This window comes from Montipora foliosa, chromosome 2 (assembly GCF_036669935.1).
Source record: "Montipora foliosa isolate CH-2021 chromosome 2, ASM3666993v2, whole genome shotgun sequence".
Taxonomy (NCBI): Eukaryota; Metazoa; Cnidaria; class Anthozoa; order Scleractinia; family Acroporidae; genus Montipora; species Montipora foliosa.
In genome coordinates, this window is record NC_090870.1 from 42,513,561 (window position 1) to 42,528,073 (window position 14,513).

Sequence of the window (14,513 nt, forward strand, 5' to 3'; positions counted from 1 at the left end):
CTTGCTGAAGCAAAATACAAGTTTAGGCAATAATCTTATAACCAATAAAACAGGAACAAAACTCTGAGTAAAGAAATTTCTTAAATGTTATGTTTTTACTGCATTACAGGAAGAGGGGTACCAAACAATATGCAAGCAGCTATGGACAAGACAGTTAAAGTGACACCAGATGTTGTTCCAACAACAGAGGTGGCTGTTCAGTTATTTGAAGGAAGTGGGGGGCACTTGACAACCTGGCCAGAATTTGGTATAGACCCATTGTCTTGCGATGGCTGCCAAAGTTCGGCAAGAAGGCAGCACTTCCATTCACATTTTCCTGATTTTCTCACTGTGTTTGAAAATGTAGTAAATGGAAATCCAACATTGTTCCAAAATGCAATTCAGTTATTCCGAGACCTCACTTATGAGTATTGCTCATAGCTGCAAATTTCAGCCGGTTGTTTGACTTTATCCTCATGTTTCACTGTATCCTCCGTCAAATCACATCCCTTGTTATTGAGTACTGCTCAGGTTTTTCCTATAGGATGAAAGGAAAATGTATATGACACAATTATAATTTTATCAGCTTAGCTTGTGAGGGTGTGATCCATGGTGTGTTTAAATTCAGTGCTTTGAACACCTTTATACATGTGAAAATGTATTCTTGAAAACAAATGAAAAATAAAAACCCACGAGTTTGGAAAGAAAGAGTGCTGATTTACCTGTATCGTTGTGTTTTTTTATAAGCTTATTCAAGGGGCAAACTTGACTGCAAACCATAATTTCGCCTCGGTAGCGTTAATTTTCCTGCGATTTCAAACTTTTTGTTGTCGTCTCATTCTGGAAAAGTTCCTTATACTTGATGTATTTCGATTCATACAAATACTACTTCGAGCAAATGCAAATATCACGTACCTGGCGTATGTGAATTTTTGGCCTTTAAAAAGGCAGCCTAGTGGAGGTCCAAGTCGTTGAAAACGTCTGAATATGCAGGGAACCACATAGCTTTCACATTTGTGGCGAGGAAATAAAAATATGACTCCCAGTAAAGATTAAAGGCGAAACCTTGTAGCCGCCATAACTCAACTCCCCTCCCCTCCAAGGGTTGCGTGACTTCTCCCAACCGCAGCCCTGTTAGTTGAGGTCTCGACTTGTCCGTCCCATGGTGCGGAAGAGTTTGTCAATTTTTCATTTTTATTTGATCATCGACAGAGGAAAATTGAAAATTGATCGGATATTTACTGCATAGATCATTTCCTCCATCTTGAAAGCCCCTTCCTTGAAAAATCAAAGAATTAGACCCCGATTGGAAAGGTTCTGAAAAAGAATGATTTCAAATCCATTGGCTGCTATTCTATTTTTCTCTCTTCCTTTGCAAACAAGAATTAAATATGTGTATTGTCATTTTTAATTTTTATTCAATAAGAAACCATGATTTTCATGTTTTTGTTTGTTGGAATTTTGTTCTCAACGTTCCTTGGTAAAAACAAATGAAACATTAAAAATACAAAATCCATTTTTTCATTTTTCATTTTTCATGGAAATCAAATGGACGGAAGACCCACGGACCCTGATGCTGTAAAGCGTAGCTGAATATTCTGTACGGTAATATTCGTCGAAGTCCCTTTCACGGAAAATGTGTTTCGTTCGTCAGGGAAAAAATTTAGCACACAAACTTGAAACGACGGAAATCGTAATAGAAAAATCGGTTTTCCCTGACCGCATCTCCACCGTGTGAGACTCGTCGACCACAACTGCTGCCAAATTTCGGTAAAGCGAAGCAGAATTATCTTTTTTAATTTATTTTCATGAAATACAGACATTACAACTACTACATCACACTTTGATACTAGACAGATATTCTAATACCTACACCAGTTTATTTCAAGGCTTATCGAGTATTTGTGATTATAGATATGTATTTTACTAATTCAGCAATATGAAAATTGGAATATTTTGTTTTCAAGTGTATCGGAGTATTGCGGAGTCACCCAGGAGCCGGAGATCGAGGAATCATTTGAGTAGCCGCCTTTTCGGCTTGACCAAATACTTGCTAAAATCGTGTAGAGTTCCTTTATCGTTCTCTATCGTTAAATCGGTAACTGAGGCAGCCGAAAGGCCCAAGTTTTTGTCCAAATGTAATCAGCGATAATGCTTTGTCGAGGACAGGAAACTACAAGTCGCCCTCGCTGTATTTTGGCCGCTACGAAAAACAGTTGGGGAATAAGACTTTTCCCGAATCCTGTGGATAACAGAGATAGAACTTCCTTTCCTCCCAGCAGAGAAACCATTGCATCGCGTTGCCCTACCTTTAATTATGTAAAGTTACGGTAACATTCTACTATGTTCTCAAAGGCATCTCTCGAGAGCGAAGTATCGGAGCTTGTCAATGGTCACGTCACCAAGTAATTTAATTTCAGCCAATCAGTATTTTGCGTCCAAAATTTGGACGTGACATTCAAAATACAAAGCCATGCGGGCAGGCCCTCATTCTACCCCCCAACCCAGTCCCTCGGAGGGCTTAGCGCCATCTTGGAATCACATCACATAATAGCCTCGCGAGAGAGAGAGAGAGAGAGAGAGAGAGAGAGAGAGAGAGAGAGAGAGAGAGAGAGAGAGAGAGAGACAGAGAGACAGAGAGACAGAGAGAGAAAGAGACAGAGAGACAGAGACAGAGACAGAGACAGAGACAGAGACAGAGACAGAGAGAGAGAGAGAGAGAGAGAGAGAGAGAGAGAGAGAGAGAGAGAGAGAGAGAGAGAGAGAGAGAGAGAGGCAGAGTTATGTAGGTATTTGCTACGAGAAGTGGGTATTTTCTACGGTAGCATTTACTCAAGAGTGCGTACTTGCTACATAGGTAAGTACTTGCTACGGGAGCAGATACCGACGGTGGGTACTTGCTACCAAACGTAAGTATTTGCTACAGTAGCAAATACCTAAGCTAAGTATTTGCTACGTTTGCTACAGTAGCAAATACTTAAGCTAGGTATTTGCTACGTTTGTAAATATGAAGGGTGGGTAGTTGCTACTAAAAGTGAGTATTTGCTACAGAGGAGGGCATTGGCTGCAGTGCAGTGGTGTTTGAGCACAATAACGCAAAATATTGGAAACAATCCTGGGTAGAAAATCCTGGGCGGAAAAATGTGCACTGTCTAGTAGTCCTCATAAGAGTAACGCTATTGAAATTAGTATTTCATCTTCATTATGACCCATCTGCCCACACGTAAGAAGGATAAATAAATATATGTATTTAAAATGCTCTCCCACGCGTTTTAAGAAATTTTCGCATCCTTTTGGAATGGATAATTTTGCCCTCAGTACGAAACAATTTGTTTGTCCAGCGGTCTGCATGAAGAACACGTCCCTTCCTCTTTCCGTCCATGTTTTTTGATCTCAGACTGCAATGGCGGCAACTGATTGTAAGTGAGTAGTATAAGTTTTCATCATTAGCCTTTTAAACGTGGAGATTTACATTTAAGATCATTAAATTCCCTTCATGTGTGCTTTCTTTCCAATAAGTCAACCTTATTGAATTAATCGAGAGTTCGTGTATTTGGTACATTGAAAATAATCACCGCGGTAGAATCAAAGATATCTTTTTTTTAAATTAAGCAAAAGACCACAAGTTTCTATGGTTTATAGGCATGATAAACCACTTAGAATGTTGGAAGAACACTCGAAGAATTCGTAAATCACTCGCCTGAGGCTCGTGATTTACGAATTCCTCTCGTGTTCTATCAACATTCCGCATGGTTTATCAGCCTATAAACCATAGAAACTTGTGGTCTATTGCTTTTATATAATAATTCAGAAGACGAGCGATTTGTCCATGAGTTTACTGGCACAATAAAACATAGCTGATTGACCTATCAGAGTGCGCGCATTGATTTTGTTATTATATAATCTCTGATAAAGAGGCCGTGTGCCGTAGTACTATCACTGTTTTGATCTAACAACTAATTTTGTGTTCCGATTTTGCTTAAGCCGGCCGCACACTGGGAGAAAATGCGCCGCGCTAATTCCACCGAGAATAATTCAAGCGTACGCAGCGCCAGTGCTGTTACCCGCACATCTAGCGCTGTTATTGTGTGGCTTACACGAAGTGTGAAAGCCACGCTATGCCATCGTCTAAGATATTTATTTGTCACCGAGAACCTTAATTTCTCAAGCTCAATGCTTTTGAATTCTAGGACAGAGGAGTCACAGATTGATTGTTCCCTGAAAAGAAAAACTAATACATTGATTCAGTGAGAATAAATAAAATTTTTCATGAGATCAGTCTCGATAAGAAAAAGTATTTTGTATTACTCCTGACCTACCCACTTAAACTGGCTCATCATCACTAACTGCACTTTTAACCCGGAAGTGACATGAGTAATGACGACAAGAGGTTATCGTCACCAGCGCTGAGTTCGTTTTCTTCAGAAAAGTTCGCAGCGAAGAAAATACCAAAAATCTTTGATATTGAGCGCTATTTCCGCATTGACAAATGCGCATAAAAATTAACTCCGCACACCGGGCGAGTTAGCGATGCGCCAACACATAACTGGCACTGTCTGAACTATAAGAACACTGATCGTATGCAGATTATCTCACTCTGATGATGATCAACAGCTTTTACCTTCAAGTTTTATATTTTACTTTTATTGGCGAAATGTACAATCATCAGTTTATTTCCATTGAATTACGATAAGGAACTATTAAGAAGATAAATAGGGAATAATGCCCCCCGTTTCAATTAATTGGCTTCAACTATTTTGCTTCTTAGTGAAAATAGTAAGATGCGTAAATTTTTGCAAGGGAAAAGACGATGAAAAATTCAATGACTTCAATTAAACAGCCATTATGAGGTTCATGTGAACGGTCTCCTAAGCTGATTCACTTTTCACCAAATAAACCCTTGCCCTAAAGCAGGGGCACCCAACGAGAATATAGTTCAAAACCACTTAAACATAGCATTGTTAAACGTATTTTGGTATTTAAACGGCAGATTTTTTGATCTGTTCGGATTTCCTAGCTGAAAGTCTAGTGATCCGAAAATTATAGGGATCAAAACTTATCTTTGTTAGGTGATCAATCCCCAAAAGACAATAGGCTTGTTGGCTGCAGTTTACGTATGGGCCGGATTTGCTAACACCAGTCCTACAAATATTTCCCAACTGAGTGTAATAAGGCTCTAACAGGCAGTAAGTACTTGTGCATGTAGCAGCCAAAGGGAAAAAGGGAAATATTTCATATCATAATAAACTTTTAATTAATGCTTAATGTTCTTATAGAAATATTTAGTTCAAGGTGTTAATGAAAATGCATAGAATTTTCAACGATTAATTACCAATGGGAAATGGTAAAGTTAGGTTCTTGAAACTGAATTGAGTTTCTCGCATAGTTCGTATTTCTGAAGTTTGATGTTTTGGTAAATATTTAGAATGACAAGGCTAAAACATAATTCCTTACAAGTAGGAGAGCATTACTAGATTGTGAACAGTCTCTCTTTTGCTCTACAATCCGCGGGATCAAACGAGCGCAGTTTGCCTGCAGTAGAAGCCAAGAGTAGCGCGGGCCTCGGATAGCGAGTGAAAAGTGAGAAACTTTCCAAACAAAAGAAACTGTTCGTAGTCTAGCGCATCACTTGCTGCTGATTTAGCATAAGCCTTATGGTTTTTCAGTACATAAGAAACAGTTCTGTGGAGAACAACGTTTGCGAAATGTGATCCGTTTACAAAATAAAGTTGTAGTTCTCTTTCATGAATACCTTGTGTTTTCTCCTGTGATTTTAAAACCTACATTTGACTAGGGCCGATATGCAGAATCTAAGCCAATTTTTCAGTAAGGTTGTTTAAACAAATGGTACACAGTTTAAGGTATCACCATTGTGAATCGTCTCCATTTTTCGAAGTAACCACCAGTGTGTCTAGCAGTCAATGCTATCCATCTGTAGATAATTACCCATTCGTTTTGTAACTTGTCGTAAACGCAATAGCAAAACAAAGGTCCAGTGCACCATTTAGCAATTGGTTCATGCCTTAGCGAAAGCCATGATGAGAACGAAAATGAATTCCTTAATTGATCGGCTTACAGCATCGCAGAAAGATATAAAAAAAAACAATATGCCAATGACTTTTATTAGGCCATTAGCACTATCAACAAGATACGTCCAGAAATGCACGTTATTAGATGCAAGTGGATTTCAATGAGCATGACGAGGTGTCCACCTGCTCTTTTTCTCAACTTTTACGTCACTCATCTCTCGGAATACAGACAATTAACATCACAAAGTGTCCCTCAAATACTGCTTCTCAAGTAAGGATAAACTGCTGCATTTACCCTGACCTAAAAATAACGCTAACATTTACCCTAACCTTGTTAGATATAGATAGGAAATGCCTAGACTTAAAGGGACACTTCGTGTTGGATGTCGAAATTGGGTGTTTAGCTAATTGTGTGTATTTCTTGACCTAAAGCCTGGCCAAACACTCGCAGCATTACAACGCAACATCTTGCAACATCTTGCAACATTGCTGGGCACAACATGTTGCATACGTTTGACCACCTTGTTGCGATATGTTGGAACATGTAGGATAATGTTGGACCAAATATGAAAACGGACAAATATTTTGAGCAACATTTTGGATGTTGCAGATGTTGCACTGGTTTGGCTACGTTCACGCAACATTGTTGCACCAGGGCATGCGCGCTAGGTCCACTTGTTGCACGCCAGGGGCCTGGGGCACATAAACCTCAACATGTTGCGTTAAAAATGTTGAAAATGTTGCGTGCGTTTGGCCAGCCCGTTCAACAAGTCGCAACATCAAGCAACGTGGCAAGATGTTGCGTTGAAATGTTGCGAGCGCTTGGCCAGGCCTTACGTGTATCAACAAGCTTATGATGGCAAGGAGCGAAACCGTAGAGAAGATCCTTGATTGCAAATTTAATCGAAGGGGTGTGTGGGGTGTGGTGGGGAGGGGTGAGTTTGGGCATAAGGTGGCAACGAAATGTGTAAGTTGGAGTAAACACCAGCTTCTATCCCCACCATATAATTATTCTTGATAAATGACCAGTACGCGAATTTCTCCAAGATTTTTTCTCTCTAATTCATGTCCATTAAAAAGCAGTGGTTGCTTTATTTATAGTACAGCCACAATCAGAATTCTCAAGAATAGACCTCGTGAATTGAAGTGCCTGGTCAGTACAAAAACCTAAAAAAAATGGGCTTTCCAACTATTATTAGAGACCAAATATCCTTGGGTCACTCTTAAGAGACTAATGGGGTGATAATTCTCCGAATTTCTTATCAGTCGTGTTATATGGCCTTTTTATAAAATGGAATGAAAGTAGGTATTTGCTGCAAAAGCGCGTATTTGCTCCTTCATTTTTGCGTTTTTGAATAAAACTTCAAAAATGAGCTATTCTAGCAGTTCTATATCCACGCTCATCATACTTTGAAGTGACGGAAATATTGTGGACTGTTTAATTTCTTCGTATGAGGAGTAATTTACTCGTGAGGGATAACTTCTCTTCTTCACGAAAAAACAAAGTGCGTATTTGCTCCCGAAACAGGTATTTGCTACGAAATGGTTTTTTAACGATAAAATTGTTCAAAATTCGTTTATTCCTCTTTAACTGCTTTCAGATAGTGCATTTTAACAAGCGCCAACCTCACCAAAGGAGAAAACAAAGATATGACCGCCGGTTTGACTTTTAAAAAGACAAAACCTTTCCCAGTCTTTTGAAAAAATCCTGAGCTCTCAAGTCGTACAGAAAACCTACCCTACAACAACCTTTTAAGCAGAAATTGAAGACATCGTAAAAAGAAGAATATTACTGATCGCAGAGGGGTTTCATAGAAATGTCTGTCGTTGTCATGACCTTTAAAAGCCGAATTGTTTTCTGAATTTTACGTAATTATTGATGGATGTACCAAAAAAAGAGTATTTGCTACCCTTTTCGGATTTAAACGGAAATAAATTGCACGTCAAAAAATTAACTCCAATCTTTGAGGATTGGATGCCATCTGTGAAATACCAGCTTTTGTAAAAAGTGTTAAAGATGTCATTTATATTACATTTGAATTTTTTGAAGGCATAGGGAAAACAAGTAGCATATACCTAATGATGAATCTAAAGAGAGAGAGAGAGAGAGAGAGAGAGAGAGAGAGAGAGAGAGAGAGAGAGAGAGAGAGAGAGAGAGAGAGAGAGATTGGTACTGAACATGACAGGTCACTGAACATTTCAAAAAGTACACACTTCGTCCAGCAGCCGGTTTCTTCTAGCAGCTGAATTATCTTGCAACATTCTGTCACAAAAGAAAAGCGCTAATGTGTTTATTCAACCCGAATTTCCGAGACAATCGAAAGTAAGAGAAATGATGAACCAAAAGATGAGAAGAAGTTTGTTCCTCGTTTTACAGGTTTGTTACGTTAGGGTCGGTACTCTTCTTGCACATGTAAATATATACAACGAGTGCAGTATTACACCTATCCTTCCAAGACAGTGTAACTATGGACTGAAGAGAGTAATTCGAAAACGTGGTGTGTGGGAGGTCTGGAAAACGAAGGCCTCCAGAAAAAATTACACATCAGTCAGTAAATGAGAAAAAAAAGAACAATTCCTGTTGCTTGTAATGGCCGTAGAGACACACCAAGGTGAATCACAGAAAACGTATTTTCATCGTCTTTGTTTACGAAGACCCTGGAGAAATTTACCCGAAACATGACTAGCCGCCTTAAACATGGCAACCGGAAAACAACCGCCCATGGATTGGTTTTATTCACTGGCTAATAAGGTAACTTTCCCTGGGGGTCCTCCTTTTCCAGGGCTTCGCTTTCCAAAAACCCTTCGAAAACGCAAGACGGCAAGACAGCAGAAGACCGAGATCCTATCAACGATTCTCTCACTTATTTAAAATAAGTGAGAGTGAGATGATAGTGTCCCTTCGGAAATTTTTTGTGACAAAGAATGTGCGCGCAGCCACTCCCTCAATTTGAGTTACTCAGGGTTGCTCGGAGTTACTCCCTCAATTCGAGTAAAACGCGTTTCCTGGAGCACATGTTAGGTCTCCATCGACCGATGGCAAAGCCAACGTTTTACCATAAATGGCCTAAAATGGACGGTTCGGTAGTTAGCAGTTAGAACTGTTGAAATTTATGTTAAAAATACATCATGTATTTGCAATGGTAAAAGTAAGACCGATTTTATCACTCTCCAGTTTATTCAGTACACACAGGATATAACTCGTTTCACGTCCTCTAAAAAAGGTTAACTGATGAGCTATTCGATAAATATTTAAAAGTAGTTAGGAATGGCAATATTCTCAAATGCTTCATGATTTCAGTGGCTGAAGCAGTGTCTGGTTCTTCTGACATTGGGCGTTTGAAAAATTTATGTTTAAGGGAATGAAGGAGAGACTTGTGAACAAACTTTATTAGTTATTTTTAGAACCTCACGCGCCATTTCTACCATTTTCATGTTGTCTGCATACATCTATGTCGTTTACAGCTCCAAGTCATCATGTGTGTAAGAACATTTGGCTCTGGTGAGTGTAAACTGAATTCTCCAAAAAATCGTTCATCACTTTTGTTTACCGCAGCGTTACAGCCTTCTCCGTAACAGTCGTGGTAAGAAAAAGTTTGATTTGACATGTTATCTAGAAAAAGCAAGGATAATGCATGGAGTTAGCTTGGATTGATGATAATTATTGTGGGATTTAAAAGTAACAACGCGAAATTTAATACCCTCTCTCAAAACCCTTTTACGCACTTCAACAAAAGTTTGCCTTAATGGAACTGGTTCATAGGCCAATTGGCTGATTTCGATCCACTTTAATTTTCGTTGTCTGCTTTAACGTTGGACCAGCTGTCGCCGCAAATATAAGTAATCATGGACTTGAAAAAGAATTAAGGCGACCTGTGTACTTGAAGGCACAGGCTGTAACAAAGATTAATTCAAACTACGAATAAGAGAGTGACGCGAGTTGTAAAACTGCAAACTTAACGTAAAGATATTGTGTTTTAAGTTTGTCCTTTCGCTATTGACTTGGCTTTCTTGCTGGACGCATCTTGGAGCACTGGACCGAGCAACTTTCAAACCATGAAGGAATCTGTCAATAAAATTATTGATCACTTTCACGTTTCAGACGAAGGTAAGCATCACCGGCAATTTGTGGTGTGTGTGATAAACAATAAACAATGAATAATTGGGCATTGCAAAAGTGTAGGAGCTGAAATATCATCGTTTCAGAACAGGGCCTTTCCTCTTTGCTCAGGGCAGCACTAAAAGCAGGAATCCAGAATCTGGAATCCGGAATCCGGAATTCTGGAATCCGGCTTTTAGTGCTGCCCCTCACTTAAGGTGGGACGCTTCACATGATTTGGGTCTAACCCCAAAACAAAGAAAGAGGTCCTAGTGAAGACAGGACAACGGTCTCTTTCTCAAAGGAAATCCTTGAGCTCTCACCTCAGGAAAGGCTCATGCACTGAAACTCTCTTATTGAGAGCATACTTTACATAGGCATATGGTTATGAAACTCGACGTGTTTCTTTCTTTTTAAGGTTTTGTGCGCTGTTTTGGCCCTGACTATGCACAAACTACACCCTTCAGTTGTGAAACGAGGACAAAAGATTGTGCATGGTCACTGTCAAGTTAACACGAACTGTGACAGTAACGTTGTCGCTTTTAAGGTTTTCGGGATTTCATAACCCTGAATCCATCTATATGAACTATGTTGCGAGAATCCTCTGAAAGAGTGAGTTCATACCTAAAGGGTGTTAGGTGTTGCCCTTCGGTATTCTCACCAAGTTAATTACGAACAACAGCTTCCCCTCCACCCACTGTGGGCCAAGTTAGCCAAAGATTACCGTCGAGAAGGGCCAGCAATACGCAATTAGCAGCGGAATCCGCAAATACGCTTAGAAGCTACGCAGAGGAAAGAGTTAAATAGTTCTAAGGTAATTCGTGCTATTGATGCAAAATTGAGGCAGATGTCTGTTCCAAAAATTGGCAAAGTTCATTTATATTCTTTCCGTATTTGTATCCGTTATTGCGTAGTATTCTGCAGTTTCCTTTCTAAAGCACCACGTATAATAAACAAAAGAGCCCCATGAAAACCAATTTTAAAATTATTTGTCTCCGGGATTTGCATCTCCTTTGTTGTCTTAGGGATTGACATCTCCTTTGCTCTCCGCTTCAGGCACTCATATAGGAGTCGTTAGTTTCAGCGATGAGGCAAATACGGAGCTGCGGTTCACGGACAAGCAAGAAGTGACCAAAATAAAGGCTTCGGTTTTGGCGATTAAGAATCGCAATGGTAGCACAAGGACTGACAAGGGACTTTTGAAGTGCCGCTTGAGCTTATTTTCTGCCGAATCAGGAACGAGAGCGAATGTTCCACGAGTATTGCTGGTAATAACGGACGGAAGAAGCTATAGGAGTGAGTTGTTGTTGCTTATTTTGCATTTGCTTTTGTTTTGTTTGTTTGCTTATTTGTTTTTTATTCTTAGATTTCTACGTTCAAGGTCCAGGAGGAAGGGGGAAGCAGGGGGGGCGGGGGGTGGGGGGGAAGGGGTAAGTGGGTGGCTCATAATGAAATTAAACATAACTGTGCCTAAATGCAAGAATACGCATGCGCTTGGATCCAGGGCTTCGAGTGGCTAGCCGAGGTCGCTTTTCTTGCGGTCAGCACCTAAAAATAACGGCCTCTGACTAGTTCCTCATCAGGAATTCCTAAACTGTGAGCATCCGCCCTTCAGTCTAGCCTAAGAAAACTTAGAACAATAATATTTGCAAATAAAAGCCTTCCCAGATTCTTCGCTTATTTCGTAACTGGCTCGCGGCATCTAATTCTTATGCTTGGTATGCTCGGTAGCAGTTTCTTCAATGGCTGAAAATCTCGGGAAATTTGATTTTGGAGAAAGGAAAAAAGTTATCAATATTCCGTGAACGTTTTCCCTAACCCTAACTGAAGAGGACTCAAGATCTCTGGAAAAATACTATTTATCTTAAACTTGGCTTGCCAGCTAATGGCATTTATATACCGCACATATCACATTACAATTCTTTCTCTGGAGTGAGATCGGACATCAGCCTGTAAAGGTGCCCCTTGCAGCCGCTACCAGCCTCTAGATTTGATCTCACCCACCCTCCCAACCCACTCATGAATGTGAAAGGAAGACAGACCACAACATCCGGGGTGTACTCTTCACGAACAACGAATAGTGTTGACTAGCAGGAATGGTTGTGAGACGGTGCCTACGGTTTATAGTACTTATCCGAGAAGACTTGAAAGTCTTACCATTTGCAGATGAAATTACTAAGGTAGAACTTTCTGCTCAGTTATTTTACAAGACCCTGAGTGTTGGTCCGAACGAGGTTTTAACCCGCGATCTCCCGCGCTAATGTTTGATGCTCAACCAACTGAGATATCGGTCGTCGGTATGGTATAGACCTTATAAATCTGCGTCAAGCTTACTCCCAGTTAACCCGAAAAACGTCAGTCATTACTGGAATCTGAACCGCCCTTGATAGCCACATAAAAGTCTTATTTTCATGACTAATATGTGTTTTATTACTTATTAACCGGTTTTTGCCGGAATTGACACCACTGTTGGTTAATACTTGTAAACTCCATTGTTTGACAGCATAGCAGGTTTAATAAACACGGGAACAAGCTCGTTTCCAGGACATTTCCTTTCGCTTTTTTTTTTGGGGGGGGGGGGGGGGGGGGGGAAAAGCGCCCCGCCCGAAGCGGAAAGCTCCTGGGAACAAGGTTGACACCGGGAGCTTCATCTTTGGCTATCTTTTTGACCCCTTGTCTATATTTCTACTGCATTTAATTTATCAAGAAAAAATTAGCGGAGATGAATTTTTCTTTAACTCTAATCTAACACAAACAATATTTGACACAGGGAATAGAACCAGAAAAGAGTACAGGAAACTCAAGCGAAGAGGAATTTCTATTTTTGCTGTGGGGATTGGTTCCAGAGTGCGCTTGCGCGAGTTGCGAGCAATGGCATCTCAGCGGAGGCACGTGTTTCAGGTCACTGCAGAGGGGCAAATGATGCCATTGGACATCAGTTTGAAGGTTTCTCTGGCTCTATGTTCGGGTAAGTTACAAGAAATGATAAATTAGTGCGTTTCAACCGAGATCCGTTAAAACAAAAGACGTTACCTTGTCTGGTCGATGACAACGAAGGAGGCAATAAAAGGAGCCAATGGTAACTAAAGGAAGATTCACAATCAGCCTATCATTGGTTGAAAATGCAATGCGAGATTTTCAAGCTAATTGCTAAGCGCAATGTTGTAAAACCCCAGCAATTCCGAAATAACCGTCGATAGTTCGAATTGGGTCATATTTGCCGACTGCTGTGTACACTGCCGTACCAAGTGAGTCAACTTGGAGATGGAAAAATTTTTCATTTTTTCTCTTTGCAGTTGGCAGGACGTCATATGCCATCATACATCCCGTGGTCCCACAGCACTCTTTGGAGCATCACCCAATAATGTCAAAAATGACATACGATGATATGGAGTGCGCATTATTGTGCATCAAACACAGCTCGTGTTATTCGTTTAATTTTCATTCCTCCTCTGGCCTCTGTGAGCTCAGTTATGCCAGAAGAAGCGATTTTCCGAAAGACCTCAGTTTTGATCTTGCTTCTACCTACAGCGAGCTGGACTTTATGCGAGGTGAATCAAAGAAAGGCTTATGCGCATAGCATTCCTCATCGTGTAGTTAGGTGCGGACCCGATTCTAAGCGCACGTCATAGGAAAAACCTAAAATTAAAAATCACGAGCTAGAACTCAAGTATTTTCGTCTCCCATAAATCTTAAGAACTATGTCGTATATGTCTTTCTACCATCTCCTTGAATTTTTGCTATTAATTCCCCGTAAAAATATAGAATTGGAAGACATCTCTCGCTCGTCCAAGCCAGTTAGAGGCAATACAATACATACAATACATACTTAATTGACCGATCACCATAGGGGCTTTTCAGGTCCAATGAAACACAACAAAATTACGGAACAGAACAACAAGAACAGCTGTTAAGAATTCCCACTGGCCGGAGGCAAACCAGTTGGATATTTACAAGTGCAGCTGAGAAGTTGAACCAGGGACTACCAGAATCAAATTCAACGAGTGGTCAGAGCGGGTCTTGAACCCAAGATCTCCGGATCTCAAGGCAAGCGCCCTAACTACTGGGCCACACTGCCTGTCATGTGTCTATTTCTTTGATGACCTCACAAATTTTTTTGCAATGGAACATTTCCCTAACAAAGAACTGTACAGCAGATTGTGATATAGTTGAAGGAATATTCTGATGTCCCTCCCTGGATTGGCCAAGCAATGGACAAGTGAATCGAAATGAAGGTCGGGTTTCACATTGTTAACTTGACGTAACTGCGATCTTGACCTCAGAGTTCTTCTCTATTAATTGGGCATGACTGAGGGAGAGTAGAGCTCTGGGGAACCCCTGAAACAAAGTATTTTCTCATTCTTCTCATTTTTTTTCTTGAAGAACAATGAGTAGCGTCTCTGATT

General features: G+C 40.3%; 2 protein-coding genes across 8 annotated transcripts in view; both read left to right on the forward strand.

Annotated features, from left to right (window-relative positions):
* Nucleotides 1-420, forward strand: part of LOC137993157 (uncharacterized) — a 2,446-nt gene extending 2,026 nt beyond the window's left edge. The window contains exon 5 of the mRNA XM_068838845.1: nt 110-420. Within this exon, the coding sequence (XP_068694946.1) occupies nt 110-420 (311 nt within the window). The remainder of the gene's footprint in view (nt 1-109) is intronic.
* LOC137993159 (matrilin-4-like) overlaps nt 1-13,757 on the forward strand; it is a 21,897-nt gene extending 8,140 nt beyond the window's left edge. Inside the window, exons 1-6 of one of the 7 annotated variants that reach the window (XM_068838849.1) lie at nt 1,556-1,749; nt 9,474-9,510; nt 9,991-10,116; nt 11,164-11,403; nt 12,878-13,075; nt 13,404-13,757. In XM_068838849.1, the coding sequence (XP_068694950.1) occupies nt 9,486-9,510; nt 9,991-10,116; nt 11,164-11,403; nt 12,878-13,075; nt 13,404-13,687 (873 nt within the window). In that variant the 5' untranslated portion in view covers nt 1,556-1,749; nt 9,474-9,485 and the 3' untranslated portion in view covers nt 13,688-13,757. Of the gene's footprint in view, nt 1-1,555; nt 1,750-8,332; nt 8,386-9,473; nt 9,593-9,990; nt 10,117-11,163; nt 11,404-12,877; nt 13,076-13,403 lie in introns of those variants that run through there. The other 6 variants (XM_068838847.1, XM_068838848.1, XM_068838852.1 and 3 more) reach the window with 6 other exon arrangements.
* Nucleotides 13,758-14,513: the final 756 nt, after the last annotated feature.